This window comes from Tamandua tetradactyla, chromosome 23 (assembly GCF_023851605.1).
Source record: "Tamandua tetradactyla isolate mTamTet1 chromosome 23, mTamTet1.pri, whole genome shotgun sequence".
NCBI classification, from domain to species: domain Eukaryota; kingdom Metazoa; phylum Chordata; class Mammalia; order Pilosa; family Myrmecophagidae; genus Tamandua; species Tamandua tetradactyla.
In genome coordinates, this window is record NC_135349.1 from 45,652,526 (window position 1) to 45,674,768 (window position 22,243).

Below are 22,243 nucleotides of genomic sequence, written 5' to 3' on the forward strand. Positions count from 1 at the left end.
GAAAGTTGCCAATATTTAATTTGATCGGAACAAGACAGATTATTACTCAGAGCACACAGCAAATAGCATGAACATCAGCACGGTAGTGTTGGTTCCCCTCCTTCCATGTCCCAGTGGGGAATACGCTGTGATGGGGCCAGGTGGTGGCCGTGTGCAGTAGATTGCCCCATTGCTGAGGGGCCCAGGGCCAAGGGCTCAGCACCTTTTGCGGCAAGTAGACCAGCCAGTCTTCATCTCCCTCTGGGGAGTGAGCAGTCACACAGTAGGCATTCTGGGGCTGCCCTCACCCACTTAGCTGCCTATGTGACCAGTAGAAACTGCTCAGTACCAGGGAACAGTAAGCCCTTACAGTGCGGCACACTCAATGCAGGGGCTCTCAGGGCCATGGCAGATTGCCTTTCTCAAGTGTTTACTTCTTCTATCTTTTACTAATTTCAGTACCTGGGGTTGGCTTAGCCAATCAATCTCTATAACACTAATTTTGATAAGCCAGTTAGGTCTTGTATTGGGTACTTTAGTCTCTAACTTTATGGCTCATTCTTGTTTTCCAAATTCAATGCTTATTTATACACTTGTAGTGTGGCCATACAATTTTTGTCCAAATTGCAATACTTTTGAAAATGAAAGATAGCAAAAATTGGACAGACCATCAGAACTACATATCCTCCTATATTAGTCCCATCCAGCTATGGTGCCCAGGGCTTGCATAGTGTTTTTTTTTAACTACTTATTCTGTGCATATCTCATAGTTCTTTGTTTCTAATTTCCCATCTTGAAATTACTTTAGACTTAAAAAAAAAGTTTATTTAACTAGACTGACCAAGATGAAAAGAGAGATGACTCAGCTAATATCTGGAATGAAAGAGGGGCATTACTACCAACCTTTCAAAAATAAAAAGAATTATAAAGGAATACCATGAATGACTGTATGCCAACAAATTACGTAAGTTAAATGAAATGGACAGATTCCTAGAAAGACACTAGCTACTGAAATTGACTCAAGAAGAAATAGGAAATCTGAATAGATAGCAAGTTGAATATGTAATCAAAAACTTCCCATGTGGATGGTGCAATGGTGGCTCAGTGGCAGAATTCTTGCCTGCTGTGCCAGAGACCCATATTTGATTCCTGGTTTCTGTCCATGCAAAAAAAAACAAAAAACAAAAAACTTCCCATGAAGAAAGTCCCAGAGCTAGGTGTCTTCATTGGTAAATTCCACCATTTAAAGAAGAATTAATACCAGTTCTTCACAAGCTCTTCAAAAAAAAAAAAAAGAATGAGCACTACTTACCAACTCATTCTAGATAGCCAGTATTACCCAGATAAAACCAGACAAAAGTTTCACAAGAAACAGACCAATATCTTTTGCAAATACAGATGCAAAAATCCTCAATAAAGTACTAGCAAATTGAATCCAATAAAATATTAAAAGGATTATATACAATGACCATGTTGAATTTATTCCAGGAATACAGGGTTGGTTTAACAAACAGAAAGCAATGGAAAAACCACATCAGTAGAATAAGGACAGAAAATGATCTTCTCAATGGATGCAAAAATAGCATTTGACAAAACTCAATACTGTGTCAAGATAGAGACACCCAATGAATGAGGAATAGAAAGGAAATTCTTAAACCTGTTAAAGGGCATCTACAAAAAACCCACAATGAAGCTGGGTTTTTTAAAGCATTGTAAAAATATTAAGAGTTTCCATAGACCCTTTAACCAAGATTCCCCAAATGCTAACATCTTATGTAACCACAATTCAGTTTTGTCAAGATTCTTCTTTGCATTACACAAAGGTAATGCAAACACTCTTCTTTAGAACCTAAATTCTCTGGCTTTTCTTCATCTTGTTCTTCTAGCCTGGTTTAACTCCAAATGTGTTTTAATTTCACAAGTGATTTCATAAGAAAACTAGCCTCTTGTAGGTATTTTAATCATCACATAAATCACTACCTCAGATATCCAAAAGGAATTGGGATTCTTGATATTCATATCTATTTTGCAGTGATGTTACAAGTACAAACCCTTGAGTCTGATTGTGCCATACAACTTTACTAAGATAGAGTAAAAAAGTTAGAACTCCAGAACTCCATTCCCTAATTATGTGAATGAGGATAGTTAGTAGTTAAGGCCTTTTCTCAGGGTGCACATCTGGTAGATACTGCTGCCACCAGAAACCAGCTACTCTGACTCCCAGTCTGTGGCTATTTCTACTAAACACTGCCTTGTTTTTCTGTAAATAGGTTAATAATATTTAAGTTAATAAAAATACAGTAATACATATCAATACTACATAAAGAAGAACTTTGACCAAAAACCTTCACCCAAATGTTCTTTCAAGATCTTGTTTCATCTTATGGTGATCTTTCTGACCACGCTGTCACAGGATGGTATATAAATATTTTAAACTGGCTAATTACCAGGCTAACAGTCTACTGAGACAATTTTATTGATTAATTGAATAGGATCATGCTCTTGTTGGACCTTTTTATTTTATTTTTTTTTAGTGGGGGGGACATTATTCTGAATTTATTTTTAATTATTCAACAGACTCAAAGTGCTTAACAAAAATATTGAAGCTTCATTATTTATAGGACCAGAAAGTTTATTTTGTAAATTACAAAGACCCCTATTATTAAAAACTCTGGAATGCTGCTTAACAGAGAATGCTCTGGGTATGGAGATGAGAAGTGCTCTCTTCATGCATCATTCTTACACTATTAACTTCCTCTGCTAATCCAAGTAACTTCATTCACATGAGGATGCAAATTTAAGCTGTTTCTTCCAGCAGGATTTCCACCATATGCAGAAATTTAAGTAGATGTGTGATTTGGGGGGAATTTCTCTATGTGTGAAAAATAGTTTTGAAATTGTAATGTGTGTGAGCATGTTAGAATCAGCTCTGTGCAAGCAAGTTGTCCATTCTTATTCGAGCAGTAAAGTAGTTCTTTGAATGGCCCTTTTCAGCTTTTGGTACAGCCTGACACTACTTTGTTCTCTGCTTTAATAAATCATGTTGCTGACTTAAGCAGAATATCAAACATATTTCCTCACTGACTGCTTTTCCTTCTCTTTTTAACTATGGCTACCCACCAAGATTGTTCTCTCCTCTGAGAGTGTGGTGTCTTTTGACTCTACCAGTTCATACCCTCTCTCAAATCCAGATTATTCCTCTGACAGCTTTAGGATTTGAATCTGCTACTACTTCCCTCCTCAGTCAAGGTTCTTGTGTTCTTACACGTGGATCATATCGGTTTCTTGGCTTGACCTTATGCCTGTGTTGTGTCCTTTGCCTGTATTGTGTCCTTGTGCTGAAATGCAGAATAATGGAAACTGCCTTGAACTTGAAATCAAGAGGCTGAGGTTCAAATCCTGGTTTTAAGACTTACAGATTGTCTGACCTGTCAGAGCCAAGTTTTCTCACCTGCATTACAGCTTTTCTCAGGAGTTCTAAATAATATTTGTCATACTATAAATGCTCAATAATAGTTTCAGACACTAAAACTCTACACATTTTTTTTTTCTCTCTTCATTCACCCAGCACATTTTATTAAATACCTTTGGTGGCAAAATTTTATTCGGATCCTGGAAGAAAATAGTATCCCAGCCCTTGTGGAATTTATATTCTGGGAAGGGCGGCAGGCATTCAATAAATAAACAGGTAATATAATTGCACATGGGACTGAATGCTAAGAATAACAAAGCAAGTGGCGTTGTCCCTAAGTTAATATGGCTGCGCCCGTGGAGACTGTGAAACACCCTTGAGGAAGAGGAGGCCAGACTTTATCGAGGCTTTGCCTGTGGTCTCCTGGTTATGGCGCTTCGTTCGCGGCCCTGGGAGTTATTGTCGGTTTGCAGAAATCCAGAGTTTGGGTTTGCAGCCCTCTCAACTGGTCCCAAACCAGCGGTGACGCCTGAAGTGGACCCTCTGGAAAATGAAGCTGTTGCCCCAGAATTTACCAACCGAAATCCCCGGAATCTGGAACTCTTAGCTGTAGCCAGGAAGGAGCGGGGTTGGCGGACGGTGTGGCCCTCCCGTGAGTTCTGGCACAGGTTACGAGTTATACGGACTCAACATCATATTGAAGCATTTGTTGAACATCGAAATGGCCAGGTTGTGGTTTCAGCTTCCACTCGTGAATGGGCTATTAAAAAGCATCTTTATAGGACCAGAAATGTTGTGGCTTGTGAGAATATAGGGAGAGTGCTGGCAGAGAGATGCTTAGAGGCAGGCATCAACTTCATGGTCTACCAGCCAACTCCTTGGGAGGCATCCTCAGACTCGATGAAACGACTACAAAGTGCTCTGACAGAAGGTGGTGTGGTACTACAGGAACCTCGGCGAATCTATGAATAAAATAGAAATATTAATTGTTTTGAACTTGTATAAAATTTCCAGCCATTACATTCATCAAAAGAGAGCAACTCAGGGCGGGTAACGGTGGCTCAGGAGGCAGAGTTCTCACCTGCCATGCCCAAGACCTGGATTGGATTCCTGTGCCTGCTCATGCAAAAAGGAAAAAAAGAGAGAGAGAGAGAGCAACTGGAAGAACCATCAGCTTGCACGTTTTACGTCTATACCGTAACAGTGGGATATTGTTTGTAGTAACGTTTGTGTGCCCCTCCCCCTTTGTGTTATTTTTGTTTTAATCAAGGGCTCTTCTCTTGGACCTGAGAAATATATTTCAGCTAAGTAGTCACCAATCATAATTAGCTTTTGACAGACACATTGACAGTTGTTTATAAACTTAAAATAAAGGCCTATTATGAACTTGAAAAAAAAAAAAAAAAAGAATAACAAAGCAAGACAAGGGGGTAGAGAGGTGGGGGGTGGAGGTACAGAGACAGACTCTGTTTTAGAAGGGATGGGGGTCAGGGAAGTCCTTCATGGGGAGGAATCCTCTGAATAGAGACCTGAACAATGAGAAGGAGCAAGTTAAGGAGGTTTTAGGCAGAGAGACTAGCCTGGTAGGTGATAGGAGTAAGCTGGGTGTGCCGCGAATAGCAAGAGGCCTGGTGTGTCAGAGGCGTAAGAAGTCTGAGAAGAGTAGTAAGGGGTGATGCCAGAACAGAAGACAGGCGAGATCAGGTGGAGATTACCGCTTTTGTTATTTTATGTAGAATATTTCTCATAAATATCTGTGGAGCTTTTGTTTTACCAAAACAAATGGACATTTGAACATTGTTTTAAATCATACATGATCAAACAATAATTGAACAAACACTTAGGTACTGTGTTCTATTGCATAGCAGGAACCATATACAATCTCCCTGCAGGAGAAAAGTCTTATTCTCAGATGAAAAGATTAGATCAGAGCAGTCATCACACAGTCCATTAAAGAATGAATTCTCATCCAGTTTCTTTTCCCGTTGCACCACTGTGGCTGTCACAATTAAATTAAGAACACATAACCACTAACAGTATTAGCAGAACATCATCTGTTTATTAACATTAACTCTACAAATGAGAACTCATGGAAATGCAATCTAAGAGGGGTGTCATAAATTTAGAGACTATTCCCAATCAGGACAGTTTGGATTGGTGGCCTAATTAATCCAGTACGGCATGCAGGAAAATGTAAACTTTGAATCTGTCACTGATGTGGAGCATGTGGAGATGCCTGTAGAAGACTCCACCTCTGAGAAAATGGAAGTCATGCAGTTGTTCCTGTTTTGAGAAAGTTTTTGATGGGCAGGGTCAAGAATCAGGATTGAGTGGAAGCTGGTATCCATAATATTCCTATGCATCTGTCTTCTCTCCCTGTATGGAGCTCTGTGTTAGTTGGATTCAGTTGTCAACTTGGCCAGGTGAGCATACCTAGTCTTGTTGCTGCGGACATAAGCCAACAGTACGTGAACCTCATCTGTTGCCAATTACATCTGCAGTCAGCTAGGAGGCGTGTCTGCTGCAATGAGTGACATTTGACTTAATTGGCTGGTGCTTAAATGAGAGAACGCAATGTAGCACAGCCTAAGCAGCTCAGCATTCCTCATCTCAGCACTAGCAGCTCAGCCCAGGCCTTTGGAGATGCAGAAAGAAGTTACTCCAGGGAAAGTTGCTGGAACCCAGGGGCCTGGAGAGAAGACGAGCAGAGACCACCCTGTGCCTTCCACGTAAGAAAGAACTTCAGTGGAAAGTTAGCTGCCTTTCCTCTGAAGAACCAACAAAATAAATCCCCTTTTATTAAAAGCCAATCCATCTCTGGTGTGTTGCATTCCGGCAGCTAGCAAACTAGAACAAGCTCCAAAGCCTCAGTAGCAGATTTTTCACTTCTCTCTAAATTTTATGCAAGTTAGGGTACTGGAACATACAGGAACTGAATTCTGGAAAATGTTCTTCCTAATTACCTGGGTTGACACAATACAATCCAAACCAGGAGAGCCATATCCAATTTAGACTCTGTCATCCTATAGTTATACTTCGTAATTGAAGCTATTCCTGCAAAGGATAGGCTAAGCCTACTGATAATTATGCCTAAGAGTCACCCCCAGATAGCCTCTTTGTTGCTCAGATGTGATCTCTCTCTAAGCCGACTTGGCAAGTGAACTCACTGTCTGGGACATGACTCCCAGGGGTATAAATCCCCCTGGCAATGTGGGACTTGACTCCCGGAGATGAGCCAGGACTCAGCATCATCGAACGAGAAAGCCTTCTTGACCAAAAGGGGAAATAGAGAAATGAGACATAATAAAGTCTCACAAAATAAAGTGGCTAAGAGATTTCTGAGTCAGGAGGTTATCCTGGAGGTTATTCTTAAGTATTATATAGATATCCCTTTTTAGTTTATGGTGTATTGGAGTGGCTAGAGGGAAGTACCTGAAACTGTTGAACTGTGTTCCAGTAGCCTTGATTCTTATAGAATAAGACTGTATAACTATAGAGCTTTTACAGTGTGACTGTGTGATTGTGAAAACCTTGTGTCTGATGCTTCTTTTATCCAGGGTATGGGCAGATGAGTAAGAAAAAAATTAAGGATAAAAAAATAAATAAATAGTAGGGGAAGATAAAGTATAAAAACTGGACAGATTGAAATACTGTGGGTCAATGAGATGGGTGGTATAAGGTGTATGGAATGTATGAGTTCTTTTTATTTCTTTTTCTGGAGTGATGATCATGGTGAAGAATACACAATTAAGTGATAAAAAACAGAATAACATCCACTGATTTATGTAATATTAATTGTATCTAGTATATAAAGTAATATGTAATATATAGGATATTATATACTAAAACCATTTGAAGGGGATTTCAGTAAATGAAATCTTCACATGACAAAAAAAAAATCACAGAAGCAAGGACAAAGGGCAAAGAGAAGAAAAAACAATTCACATAATTTATCTTTGGCAGACTTTGCCTGTTTACACATAACATGCCAGTGACTTATTAGCAAGGAAAACGGCATAAGGCTTTTCTAACCATGAGGCCCATGCAAATGACAGAGTGACAGTGGCACAGGCCGGATTACCTGCAGGCAGAAGAGACATGTTTGTGCCCCAGCCAGGAGAAACAGTTGAAACCCTGGGCTGGAGGATTGTTAGCCAAAGAATGATATGATCCAGTTGATTTTTTTATAGATCACTGTGGCTGCTGAGTGGAAAATCAGCTATAGGGAGCAAAAGTGGAAGCAGAGAGATTAGGCAGTCATTGCAGTCTTCCAGGAAAGAGATAAGGAGGTCTTGAACCAGGCTTCCAGGGTGGTAGCAATGAAAGGTGACAAAGAAATTTACAGTGTGTTGTGGATCTTTGGCATTCTGGACTTGCTGATGAGTGACTGTAAGGGATGAAGGGAAGGGAAGACTCAAGGATGTGCCATCTGAGTGGAAGCATTGCAGTGTGGTTAGACCAAGTGGAGAAGACTGACAAGGGACATGGACTTGTATTTGAGATACCCATTAGACACCCAAGTGTAGGCATCTGCAGGCCAGTGTGCCTCAGAGTTTGGTGCTCTGGAGAGAAGTCTAGGCTCTCTCCAGATAGTTAATGGAACCCCTTACTTACCCTGATACTCAGAGTCTTACTCCCTGCTCTGCCATTTTGGAAAACTTTACTTTGAACTAATTTTATACTTAGAGAAAACTTACAAAATAGGGCACAGAGTTTGTGCATACCCTTCTCCCAGCTTCCCCTGATGTTAGCATCTTACATAATCATATTACATAACCATTTGTTATGGTACATTTGTCAAAGCTAAGAAATTAATGTTGGTACAATACTGTTAACTCAAAAACTTTTTTGAATTTTGCCAGTTTTTCAATAACGTCTGCTTTCAGTTTTGGGATCTAACATTGCATTTAGTTTTCTTTCTCTTAGTCTCCTCCAAAACGATTCCTCAGTCTTACTGTGTCATTTTTGAAGAATACTGGTCAGGTATTTTGTAGAAAATTGTTCATTTTGAGTTTGTTGTTTTCTTGTGATTGGAATGTGGTAATGAATCTTTGTCAAGAATCCCACAGAAATGATGTATCTTTCTCAGTGCTTCATATCAAGGGGTTCATGAGGACTTCACTGCTAGAAGGCAAAGTTTATGAGATTAAGCCCTAAAATATTAATAGTATAGCATTTTTCTTTATTAGGTACTTGGATATATGGTAATAGTCAAAATTTAATTGACATTTTATTTAATATCTGTTAAAAAAGCAGAAAGAAGATAGGAAAGCATGTACTTTTTTCTATACTATCTTATTCCCCTACCTTTGACGTTAAATATTTTAATCCACTTTTAATCATACAAACATTACATTATTTTATACTCCTTGAAAAATTGAAAACTTTACAGATAAGGATAAAGTCCCCTATCATCTCCACCTCCAACAGTAAAAGTGGATAATACCGCTTTTATTAGCCTTTCAGATTGTTTTTGTCCATTTCTAAACATGTGTGCCTATAGAAAAACAATATTATTGTTTTATAAGTTTTTTTTTTTACATAAAAGATGCATTATTATCGTTCTTCAGCTTGTTTTTTCACTCATGCATGTCTTGAAGATCTGTGTTTGTATAGATAGTCCTACCTCATTTTTAACATCTATGTGGCATCTCTTAGAATTACTGGGTCACAGGCTATGTCCATCTTTTATTGTGATTAATACGTCAAATTACTTTCCCAGGTGCCTGTGTCATTTTACCTTACCATCAGCAATGTATGAGAGTGCTCATTTCTCTGCTGATCATCAATACTTGATATTTCCTATGTCTTAAATTTTGGACAATTTGAAAGTAAAAAGTAGTATTTCATTTTAGTTTGTTTTCCTCAGGAAAAAAAATGAGCGTATTTTCATGTAATTCCTAGTCATTTATATTTCTTTTTCTTTTGTGCCCATTTTTTAACTGTTTTCTTTTTCTTACTGATTTGTAGGTGTTCTTTATAAATGCTAGATTTGTTCATTAAGCAGATATTTCTTGATCTTCTTTGGTGCAGGTACTGCTCTGTGTGCTGGGGAAACAGCAATAAACTTGGTCCCTAGTTTCACAGAACTTAAGTTCTGAAGGGGAAGCTGGACCAAAGAAAATTGAAATAAATAAATAAATTAGGTAGATGTTGATAAGTCCTATTTAAAAAAAAATAGGGGAATGGTGAAGAGAGTGCTTGCATGAGGAGGGGGCTGTGATTTCCATGTGTACTTCTTCCCTGGAGTATTTGGCTTTAGGTGGTGTGGTCAGAGAAGTCTCAGAGAAGGTTGGGTTGGAGCTGAGATCTGAATGTGAAACTGGCCCTGGGAAGCCAGACAAGAGAGAAAGGCATGTGCCTAGGCCACAGGGTAGCAGGCGGTAAGGGGAGGGTGACAGAAGATGAGGTTAGACCATCACGGACAAACCCAGCAACTGTCAGAGCTGTGGCTCTCAGCAGGAGACATGGTGGGGGAAGGACAGAGTCTGCTTCTGGAAGAGGGGCTCTTAAGTGCCTTCTTGTTTGCTGCCTGGGCCAAAAAGAGCTTTGCTCCTGGGGGATTTGTGCATCAAGATTTGATCATGGGGTTTTGTGGGGTTTTTTTCAGGCATAGGCCTTTTCTTTAATAAAGGACAATTTTTTTGTTTCAGATTACCTAGGAACAGTACGATTTGGGGTTATCACAAATAAACATCTTGCGAAACTGGTATCCTTAGTACATTCTGGAAGTGTATATTTACATAGACATTTCAACACATCACTTGTAAGTATTTTGAAATCTGTTTATATTAGTGCAGTGGTTCTTAATCTTGTTTAGGTCGCAGACTCCTTTGAGAATTAGATAGAAGCCATGGATACTCTCCCTAGGAAAACACACATAATTTTATATGCAAATTGAGAGTTCCTACATCCCCACTCCGGATCCTGTGCCCCTGGGTTGAGACAGTGTGCATTCTATTTAACATACAGAATGTATCTGTTTATATTCTTAAATTTTGGTGCAGACTTGTTAATTTTCCTTCTTGGGTGAAATTGCAGAATCATTTTGTTGGAAAGTTGTTACTCTGTGCCCGTGTTCTTAGGGGTTAAGCTTCCACTGGACTATGTTCTTTGTTCATTTGTTCCATTTTAAGTAGAAATGTAACATGCTTTTCTCCCTAGATGAGGTAATGGATTTTTGAAGTTCTTATGGATGCACCATGAGAAGTTAATGGCTTCTCACTCCAGAAAGCCTGTTTTCCATTGTCGCCTTTGTTCCATGATTTCATTTGCTTTTCAGTGGAACAGAGCTCACTTCTGCTCTTTCTGAGCTTTGACCTGTATCCTGCTTAGTGTGCTTCTACTCCCTGCTCATTGCTACTTCCTCTGTCACATCACTGAGAGTTTACTTTTCTTAAGGATTTTCTGTCTCTCTAATTTCATTGACAGGGTCAGTGACTTACAAGTTATGTGAAGATCTGTATCTCTGTCCATTAGCATTGCCCAGCTTGTTTAAACCTAGGATCCCCTTCACTGAGCATGGTGTACCTTTATTAAGTGTTTGAATATGTTTTTTGTAGCTCCCCCAGTCCCACAGAATCATTGCTGTGTAATTGCTTCTCTGCCACCCACCTATTCTCTTTTTGCCTCTAAGCTTCTTTTGACTTCATCTGCTTTTTTGCTAACCATCATTTTCTTACATTCTACTTTTTCAGTATGATACAACCTACATGTGTCATAATTGTTTACAGTTAAGGGTGCTAAGGAAATTTAAAATAGAAGGAGAAGTGAAGTAGAGCTATGAGAATGAGACAAAATATATTTGGTTTACAGCTGTGATTCATTCTTTTGTAAGGTTGGTTGCTTTAGCAGCAGAATTCCTTTTTTAATCAAATGAAATATCGGAATACCACTGTTTTTAAAAAGTAAAAGCCGTGTACATCAACATTTTAAGGCAGTTTAAATCTTTTAGGGGGAGTATGAAATACCTCATTTGGCAGAACTCTCCAAAACATCTTTTCAGGAATTTTCACTGGAACCCAGTGATTATATCATAGTCAACATTGACATAGTTTGGATGTTATAGAAAAGCAAGTAAAAAAATTCAGTAGTGTCTCTTTCCTTCTTTCCATATACGTGAAGTGTGATCTCTGGTTTCCTGTGAGTTCACTGATTCATGAGTCCCTGTTCTGTGCCAGGTGCTCCTCTAGTCACTGGAGATGCACAGGTGAAACAGACAAATGCAAGCTTCTCTTCTCAAGGAGCATCCATTCCCATCCTAATGGGCAGGTTTTTTGGGACCAAGTAAAAACTGAATGATCCTTGACCCCATAATTTCTGTTCCCTGAGCTGTGCATTGGTCATTTTATAAATATCCTTCAATGTTTACTAACCCCCTTTGGGCAGGATGGTAGAGGTCATTCTTAACAGTAGGGAAAATTAGGTGTTGATAGATGAGTCTATCTAAAGGGAAAAAATAAAATCACGTGATATGAAACTCACCTATTACAACCACTTTTACTTTTTCAACTACTTGTGATGAAATCCTATCTCTGGAGAAGCAGGGGATGTAAGTGTTAGCTGTGCAACCAGAGCAAGTCATGTGACTGTTCTAAGCCTTTTTTTCCTCATCAACAAATTGATGGGGCTGACCAGGACTCTTGAGGACAGTGTTCATGTTCTTTGGTCCTGTTCTGTCTCTCTCAGTGTTCTTTTATCCTCTGTGCTTTTGTCCTCCCTAGGTCTTTCCGAAGGAAGTCATGAACTACACAGCTGAAAACATCTGTAAGTGGGCCTTAGAAAACCGGGAGACACTCCTTCAATGGCTGCGGCCTCATGGAGGCAAGAGTCTTCTGCTGAATAATGAACTAAAGAAAGGACCAGCACTTTTTTTATTTATACCTTTTAATCCCTTAGCAGAAAGTCATCCTTTAATAAATGAGGTAAGAGTCATAATGTTAAAAGGGACCTCTTCCCTCTTTAAAGGAGTAGGAAAACCTCATTCCCTTGAAATTCACTCATGCCACATTCAGAGTGATTTATATTAGCCCCTGAGGGGCTGACCACAGAGGTAGCTGCATTCCTCCAGCATTACCCCTTCCTTCTGTGAGTGGGCAGGAGGAAGGGGCCCAGAACCCATGCCTAGAAGAGGACAGCTGCAACCTCCCTGATCACACTTACTGACAGTTGCACAGATCTGGGGGTGAGTAGAGGGACAAGGAAAGGCACAAACTTTGCCTTTCCAGAGATGACCCAAATGTACCTCTTCCTACGGCAGCTGGTGTTAACCTTCCTGTCCTGGGCAGGTGGGGTAGAACAGAGGGAATGGACAGAAACACAAGCAGGGTTTATTGTGGCCTAGGAGATGCCATTGTCCTACAGTAGCGGGGTGAGGGAAGAGATGGAGGGAGGTGGTTGGTGTGATTGCTGGCCCCAGCCATCTTCAGGACAAGCCGTCAGGAGTAGCAGCAGTGACACTGGGATGGCTTATTTTCTAAACCTTTCCTGTTGTGCAGATAGAGTGGTTTTAAGAGACAACGGCTGTCAGGAGTCTGCCACTTCTCTCCTGCTTTTTCTACTTCATCTAGTGTATATGCACTGTCTCTGGGTGTAAGTTTATTTTATACATGGATCATCTGGAGGCACTTAGAGCAGTAACAATCAGCAGAGAGAGCCTGGGATTGCTAAATATGGTTTATGGAGGGTTTTATTTTTTCCTTCCCTCAAGGATGCCATAACTGGCCAAAAACAATTTCCATCAGTGTGCCGTTCGCCAGGCTACCCAGATACAACCTCAGTTTAAGCTACCTCCACACTAGCCTGTCTGCCTAGAGGGAGAGGGAAGGTGTAGCCAGACCCCACATTATGCCTTTGGCTAAAGTTTACCATCCCCACTGGGGAGCATTCTGCTATCTTGGGTTAGAGGAAGAAGGAAATAAAAAGAGGTGAAATAGTTTTCTTTCTTCTCCTCTGTTTAGGAAGTACGCAAAGTAATAAAACTTCATTTCTTTAGAAAAGCTTTGCTCTGCAGATATTTTATGAGCAAAGAAGTTCTTCAAAATTATTGGCCCTTAACTAAATCTAATAATTAGAGCCTTACAGTTCTTTGTAAGAAAGGTAGGGTTTTCTGCTAAGGTAGTAGCTGTGGTTGTGAATTTTTGGTTTAACTTTTAAAGTTTGCTTCTGGAGAATTCTGTGTTCTCTGGTTTGAGCCTGTTGGGGTTCCAGGCAAGGTTGTATTTTGTGGCAATAGCCCAGCTCTTCTGTTCAGGGTGTCATATTTGGATTTAGGCAACTTGCTTTCTTTCCAGCCCTTTGTTTCTAACTGGGTGGCATCCCCTATATCCTCTCTACTCCTCCATCTATCTGAAGCAGAAAGTGGGCCTTCTTTTTATCCTGGTTTTGCCTGTGACTCCTTTCAGTGTCCCTGTGAAGTGAATAGGACACCTTTAACCTCACTGTAAGATTGAAATTGCTGAAAAGCAGATGACATCTTAGCAATATTGTCGATTACTTAACTGTAAAATGTTCTGTACAGTACATTTCCCTCTTCATTGCAGGTCAGTTTAGCAAGTATTTTTTGAGCACTAGGCTTGAGAGCCACAGGAAGAAAAAAATGTATAAGTCTCAGAAGCTCATCCAGTAGGGGAACAAGAGCCTGCCTATAACTCAAGGCCAGAGGAATATCAGCCCTAGCCTGAGATTTCGGAGGAATCAAAGGAGGGAGGGCATGGTCCAGGAGTTGGAGGGCCGGGGCAGGGAGGAGCTAAGGAAGCCTCTGAGAGGAGGATGTTTGAGATGAACCTTCAGGGGCAGCCAAGTTGATGAGTTGAGAGAACTTAAGAGAACAAACAGCCTAAGATGCAAGGTGACTTGTAAACTTACCAGCTCCTTGATCACAGAAGAGTTTAAGGCAGACTTATATTTCTGTTAACACCTTTAGGCCTAATTTTCAGCAGAAAGTTGAGGAAGCTCACATTATTGAGAAAAGAAGCTATCTTAGAGCGTGGGTAATAGAATTGGGAGGTATATTCAGCAAGGAAGTTTGGAACAGTTGTAGTGTGGGATCTATGGTAGGGTGTCGGCAAGAGATGGCCCGCAGTCTGGTGGCTGCACACCAGGGCCCAGTCCAGGATGGGGCAGCTGCTTTTGCAGATGTGTGCGCCTTCACCTGCACCCACGCACACCCGCACACAGGAAAGCACAGATCCTGATGCGAGTGTCATGCCACCAACACCCCAGAGTCTCTAGAGGTTTCTGAAGAGGTTGTAAGATATCCCATTGTGTATTGTGCAACTTGTTTATCAAAAGAAATGCTTACCTTTGCTAGTGATAAATGAAAGCAAGGGGTAAGGGGTATGATATGTATAATCTTTTTTTTTTCTGTTGTCTTTTTATTTCTTTTTCTGAATTGATGCAAATGTTCTAAGAAATGATGAATATGCAACTATGTGCTGATATTGAGAATTACTGAATATATATGTAGAACGCAATTATATGTTAATGTTTTTGTTCTTAATTTTTTAAATTAATAAATAAATTTTTTTAAAAAAAGAAAAGAAATGCTTACTTGAGTCAGCAAGGAATTTTTGAGATTTGTTTTCAGCTTTTAAAGGCTCTTTGAGGCAGTCGCAGTGTATGAAGCTAGTAAGCAAAGGTACAAATTTCTCTGATGAAAGAAAATGAAAATGAAAGGAAGCATTTACATTGACAATCACTAGAATTTTTTTTGTCAAACTTGTCCTATTTATTCACATGAAATTAAATATGGCATCTGGTGATACTCAATATGTGATATAACTGGATTTGTTTTTTTCAAAATTGCCTGTTATGTAAAGGGAATATGAAACTGAAAATTTGGTTCAGTTCATGGGAGAAAAATTAAAATTCCTCACTCTTGAAAAGCATTACTCTATACAGAATGTTTGCTTCAATTAAAAGTAACCATCAAATGGCTACTTTGAATTTGAAAGATAAAAAGATCAGGAGATCATTTTTAGGACGTTGTGCTTTGAAGTTTTACGGAGTTTATTTTTTGGAGGGCTGGGTGGGGGGATGGTACTCTGTGTGTGTCTCTGAATATAAAGTAGTACCCAGATGGGGCCCCAGGGCAGCGATTGTGGCCTGGTTAGCGTTACCCAAAAAAGGCAGAGATGTATTTGTGTGGGAAAAAAGAACTATTTAAAACACTGGCTTATCAGCTAAAGTGACTTTTTTTATGCCAAGGACTATTCACAGTTTCTTTTTCTGTAAAAATGCATGTTTCAAATTAATTCTCTAAAAACATTATTTATTATAAAATGTATGTGCCTTTTTTTGGAACTGGAAATACACTCATTAAATGGTAAAAAATACGTGTACACACATATGTATATGTTCTTTAATGAAAGTAAAATCCTAAGTGGCCAAACACTTTTCAATTAACTGGCAACATTTGATCCAGGCTAATAATTAGAACAGCTAATAAACTGTTCTATTTTAGAGAGTAAATGACTCATTCTTCTTTCTCCTGAATCTGGAAAGGGTGAGTGGTGAAAGACGTTTGGTTTGGAAATGAAGATTCTTGGAATAAATCTAAATTTATTGCTAGAATCTTGCTAATCATTCTAATTATTGCTAATGCTGGCTTGAGGGTAAGCAGTTAACCCCACCAAGAAATGGGGATGTGTGTATTACCCTGAGCCGCCGCGTCCTTCAGGTGTTTCTTAAGCATGTATTATGTGCCCGGCCTGTGCTGGGCCCCAGGGAGCTCGTGGTAGATCAAGGGCAGCGGGTGGTAGCCCTTCCCTTGAGGACCCTTCAGGTTGGTGGGGAGAGGGGCCTATAGGCAGATATTTAAGAGACTGTGGGAAGGGCATAAGGGGACACTGAGAAGATACAAAAATGGACTCTTTTGTGGTGGCAATGGCCTTAGCTTTCCTGAAGCAGCAGTTCTGGGGTTAGGTCTTGAGAGAAGGATAGACATTTGTCAGATGGAGAAGGCAGTATCCCAGGCCTGTAAAGGCAGGGTCTTATGAGAGGGCCTGGCCTGCTCTGCAGAGGTGAGATGAGTCTGGAAAGACAAATGGGCCAGATTGCATTACTGTCCTCCAGGTAATAGGGGACTATCAAACATTGTTGGGCTGAGGAGTGTTGTGCTTAGGGTGACTTTTTTTTTAAAAAAAATAAATGCTAGCAATATGGAGGCTCAGTAAGGACGGGAGAGAAATTGGTGGTGGTTTGTGACTGTCGATGTCCTGAGTTGTGGTAGTGGCTCTGGGGGTGGGAAGGAGGAGCCTGTTAAGTGATGCTGAAGTTGGAGCTGGCTGGGTATGAGGCCTGTGGTGGCGTGAAGGATCAACTGAGGATCGCCTGAGTTTTTTCGCTCTATATTGTCATTACCCTGGAAAGGGCATTAAAGATGGGGGAAGATGTGGATGGAGGGACAGTAGATGAGTAAGGTTTGGAACCACTTAGAGCCACAGCCTCCTAAGACATGAATTTATTTGGGAACACATATGCTATGAAATATTTTGATCTGCTTATTAGGAGTTTGGGACGTTTTTAGACTATCAGTTGTAGTTAAAGTGAAAAAAGAAGGCATAGTATGGAGGAGTTAAAGGTATAGAGGAAGATACACTCAACTGGGAGTTGAGAGACTCAAATCCTGTTCCTTGTTCTTTGACGACCTGGATGTAAGTTCTCGAGTAAGCTGCTTCTGCTCTATGTACTTCATCCTTTCAAGGAAAGACCCTTCCCATCTCCAAATCATCTTTGATATTTGCTAGTAGAGTGATATGTTCTGATATCTTTCTTACTCATATGATTTGGTGTTACAGCTTACTTGAGGCAGTCCTTCTGGCCAAGCTTCCTTCTTGTGAATCAGAGTAGGCTGCTGTGCAGGCCCGACAGCTCCAAGCTCTCCCTCAGTCTGCCCCATGCATCTCATGAACTCCACCCTGTGTTTCAGATCACCGAGGTGGCCTTGGAGTACAACAACTGTCATGGGGACCAGGTGGTGGAGCGCCTCCTTCAGCACCTGCGGCGGGTAGATGCTCCCGTGTTCCAGCCTCTAGCACCTGAGGCCCCAGCCCAGCTGCAAGACCCACCACTGATTGCAGCATCTCCCTGCTGTAACACTGTGGTTCTGCCCCAGTGGCACTCCATCTCCAGGACCCACAACGTGTGCGAACTGTGTGTCAACCAGACCGCTGGGGGCATCAAGCTGAGTTCTGTCAGCATGCCACAGTGCAGCTTTTTCGAGATGGCAGCAGCTCTGGATTCTTTCTACCTCAAGGAGCAGACCTTTTATCATGTGGCATCAGACAGCATAGAATGCAGCAATTTTTTAAGTTCCTATAGTCCTTTCAGCTACTATACTGCATGTTGCAGGACTATAAACAGGGGCCGGATGGGCTTCATTGATTCTGAACACAATGTCTTTGAAACCCCAGCCGTTGCATTTTCTTCCCTCGAGAAGAAATGTAAGGTTGCTTCCCGAAGCTCCATTCCTCACATTGAGGAGAACAGGTATCTCTTTCCTGAGGTGGACATGAACAGCACAAACTTCACAGGCCTGAGCTGCAGAACCAACAAGACCCTGAACATCTACCTTTTGGATTCAAATTTATTTTGGTTGTATGCAGAGAGGCTGGGTGCTCCAAGCTCCACTCGAGTGAAAGAATTTGCTGCAATTGTTGATGTCAAAGAAGAGTCTCACTATATCTTGGACCCCAAACAAGCTCTTATGAAGTTCACCCTAGGTACTGTCAACAGCTTTATTTCCCCAAGCGTAATAAGTATACTTGACATAGGTAACCTTTATTCAGAGTCTGTTATACTTGCTCATGGGATAATGTCCACTCTTCGGTTCATTTTCTCTTTAGACTGCAATTGGTCATAATTTTAAAAGTAGCCAATTTAGTCAAATAGAGCAGAAACTTCCTAACTGCAGATTTTGGATAAGTTTGCCACTCAGCCCTTGGGAGAGTGAGAGTCCAACTTTTTCGATTGGCAGTGTCTGTCACATTTCTAAGGTAGAGTAAGTTGTGTTCAGTGGAGCCATTGTGATATCCCAGGGGACTGATGACTGTGAGTCCCAACAGCAGCTTTGTTCTAAAGAACTTCAGAACTGCATTTCTTCCCTTTTCTAAAAGCTACTTATTTTTAAATAACTTAAAGCCTCCAGGACAGTTACAAAAATAATACAAACTCCATACAGAGAACTTTTACATATATACAAACCAACTACAACATTTTGCTCTCTTTGTTGTGTCATTCCCTCCCACCCTCCCTCCCCTTTTCCCTTTCCCTCCCCCTCTCCGCCATCTATCCATCCATCCATCCATCTTCTGAACATTTGCAAGGAGATTACACACATCATACTCCTTGAATACATTTTAATACGTCCGTGTACATTTCCTACAAACAGGATATTCACTTTTGCATCACCTTATCAAGTTCAAACAATTTACAGTTTCAAGGTATCAAGTTCGAGAAATTTAACATTGATATAAAGCTTACTGACTATATTCTAGTTTTTTCATATGTCCCAATAATGCCCTTCTGAGCCTTTTCTCCTCCATTATTAGATCCCATCCAGGATCATGTATTGCATTTAATTGTCACTATCTCTTTAGTTTCTCCTTTTTTTGTAAATGTGGATACATATATATAACATGAATCTTCCATTCCAACCCCTCCCAAGAATACTTTCAGTAGAAATCATCACATTCACCGTGTTGCACTACCTTTACCACCGTTCATTACTAGAACTTTCCCTTCCTCCAAACAGAAGCTCTGCACTCATTTTGCATTACCTCCCCATTGCCCTACCACCCAACCCCCCTGGTGGCCTGTCTCTAGGAGTATGTATATTCTCCACCATTTCCTCTGGAGCTACTGTGGGGTTTAAATTTAACATCCTAAATCTGTAACAATCTCATTTGCTTTGATACCAACTTCACTTCAATAGTGTCCGCAGACTGTGTTCCTGTAGCCCTATATCCCTCTACCTTTATGTAGTTCTTGTCACAGATTACATGTTTATACACTTGGAGTCCACAACCATTGATTCATCATTACATTTTATGCATTTGCCTTTTAGATTCTGTAGGAAGTAAAAAGTGGAGTTACAAATCAAAAATACATTTGTGCTGGTATTTATATTTAACCATGTCATTATCTTTAGTGAAGATCTTTATTTCTTCATGTGTTTTTAGACAATTTTCTAATGTTCTTTCCTATCAACCTGCAGAACTCCCTTTAACATCTCTTATAGGGCTGGTCTAGTGGTGACAAAGTCCCTCATCTTTTATTAATCTGGGAATATCTTAATCCCGCCCTCATTTAAAAAAGACAGTTTTGCCAGATACATAATTCTTGGGTGACATTTTTTTGTTTTCAGCACTTTAAATATTTCTTCCCACTCCCTTCCTGCCTCTAGGTTTCTGATGGAAAATTGACAGTCTTATTGGGGCCCTCTTATATATGACAGGTTGCTTCTTCTCTCTCGTGGTTTTCAGAATTCTCTATCTTTGGCAGTTTGTAACGTGGCATGCTGTGAGTCTATTTGGATTTGTCCTTTTGGGAATTCGTTGAACATCTTGACGTTTATATTCATGTCTTTCGTTAAATTTGGAACATGTTCAGCCATGATTTCTTTGAATATTCTCTCTGCCCCTTTCCTCTCCTAGTACTCCCACAATACAGACAGATATTGGTACATTTGATGGTATCCCAGAAGTTCCTCAGGCTGTTCACTTTTCTTCATTCTTTCCTCTTTCTGCTCCTCAGACTGGATGATTTCACTTGTCTTATCTTCAAGTCACTGATTCTTTGTTCTGCCAGCTCCAGTCTTCTGTTGAACCAACCCTCTATGGAATTTTTTATTTCTCTTACTGTGGTCTTAGCTCTGTTTCACTCCTTTTCTTTCTTTCTATTGATATTCTCTTTGTGTTCGTCTGTCATTATTCCGGATTTCCTTTAATTCCTTGTCCAAGCTTTCCTTTATCTCTGAGCATAATTAGAACTATTTTGAAGTCTTTGCCTAAGCCATTCCTTCCTGTTTCCTTGTATTTTTTCATCAGCTTTTATTAGAACCCAGACATTTTGATATTTTAATGTGTTATTGCTGGAATTTAGACTCTGAGGCATCTGATCTGTTCCTTAGGCTTGCATCCATCTAGTGTTATGACAGAGTTTTTCTTAAATGCTAGGACTTTACCCCCCCAAAAAAGAAAACACCTTTCCCAATCTTTGCAGATTGACCTATGCAAGTATTTTCTTTCTGGCTTATCCATACAAGTTTAGAAAACAGCTCCAGACTATAACTTAGGTGTCTTCCTGGCCCTTTCTGTGCATGCATCTTGTCTTGGACACATGTGTTTGGCCCTAGAAATTCCCCTGTTTACATGGGTACTTATGTTTTCTCTTCCCTAGGAAATCATTTCCTCGCGGTCTGGGGGCAGTAGCCAGCAATCCCTTGCCTCTTGCAGTCACTTGCCTGCTCTCCTAGAACATTCTATGGGAGGATTCTGTGAGCCGCCTTCTACTTGCAGGGCAAGTTCTAGGCTAAGACCCTCACGCCACCAACAGACAGATTGGGTCAGGCATACATGCTGCCTGTACTTGCTCATAGAACGTATATGAGGGTTACTCTCCTCCCCTCGAAACTGGGACCAGGGATCTGCACTGGGAATGCAGTGAGGGGTTGGAGAGGGACCAGCCAAAGGTACCACCAGATCCTACCATTTCAAATAGCTTTTCTTGATTTACCCTGTTGCTGTGATCCTTTAACTGTTTTCTGGAACTTTGAGAAAGATGTTTCTGCTAGTTTTCACTAGCTGTTCAAAGCTACTGTAGTGGGGACAGAGCCCCAGAGCATCACACTGCCTTCTGGATTAGGGCTGGGGTCTGGGGAGGGGCCTCTCAGTCATCCTTTCCCCTCTTTTTTGTTTCACAGATTTAAATATATAAATGTATGAGTATCAAGGCCTCCAGACCTAATTTGTTCTGCTGCTGTTTTAAAACTTGGGAGCCTAGATTGTAATAATAAACAAGTGTCACTTGCAGCCAACAGAAATTGCTTTTGGGGATAAAGCCCTGTTATGGCAACATCTGAGAGCTGGTCCTTGGAGCTTGGCAGCAGCAGTAGTGAACAAGACCCATGCTCTCCTGTTCCCAGGCCTTTGCTGACATCTTTGATGCACACACAAGGAAGTGAGAATTCAAAAGCCACGTTAATTCAGCCTCGTTGGAAACGTGGGGCGGGGCGGTGGGGGCGGGTTGCGGTTTGTGTCAGCATTTGCCAGTTGGAGAAAGGAGGAATTCAGTAGGGAAAGAAACTTTATATTTTCAAGTTTTAGAGAGTATGAAGGCAATTGTAAACTCAAAATCCCTAAATAGCAGTCCTTTTAGCGGTTATCTTTTAAATCCAGGTGAAGCTTGCTTCTTACATTAGACAGATTTGTGAAAAGATGTAACTTATATGTTGTTTTCCATTTCAAGTTGTGTATATAAATACTAGGGCTTCTGTTTAAAGGAATGATGTGACCAATCACTGTATAATCTATTGATATTACAAATGACTTCCAATTAATGTTTTCTAAAATTACATTTTGTTGTATTGTGTTTTCTTAAAACGAAATAAGCCTGTATTTTTTAAGTGTTTGTTGAATTTTTTCTCAGTTTCATTCAGCAATACTCTAACATTTAATGAGATCATAATGTGTTCACTTTGAATTTAAGGCTAACCTAAAAGAAACCTTCTTCAGATTTCTTTTAGTTTTCTATCTACTCTGAAATATTCATCTCAGCTATTCTTTAACCTGTAATTGGTGACCTAATTTCTAGTGGTCTTTGTAAGAAAGACATTTACTGTGTAACGCTGAT

General features: G+C 40.3%; 2 protein-coding genes across 7 annotated transcripts in view; both read left to right on the forward strand.

Annotated features, from left to right (window-relative positions):
- Positions 1–22,243, forward strand: part of TXNDC11 (thioredoxin domain containing 11) — a 116,037-nt gene that overhangs the window by 77,050 nt on the left and 16,744 nt on the right. For 5 of the 6 annotated variants that reach the window (XM_077141784.1, XM_077141786.1, XM_077141785.1 and 2 more), the window contains 3 exons: positions 10,045–10,157; positions 12,115–12,315; positions 17,322–18,114. In XM_077141784.1, the coding sequence (XP_076997899.1) occupies positions 10,045–10,157; positions 12,115–12,315; positions 17,322–18,114 (1,107 nt within the window). The remainder of the gene's footprint in view (positions 1–10,044; positions 10,158–12,114; positions 12,316–17,321; positions 18,115–22,243) is intronic. The other variant, XM_077141789.1, reaches the window with a different exon arrangement.
- LOC143667498 (large ribosomal subunit protein uL18m) lies at positions 2,016–4,777 on the forward strand. The gene has a single exon (XM_077141791.1). The coding sequence runs from the start codon at positions 3,821–3,823 to the stop codon at positions 4,361–4,363; it is 543 nt and encodes a 180-aa protein (XP_076997906.1). The 5' UTR covers positions 2,016–3,820; the 3' UTR covers positions 4,364–4,777.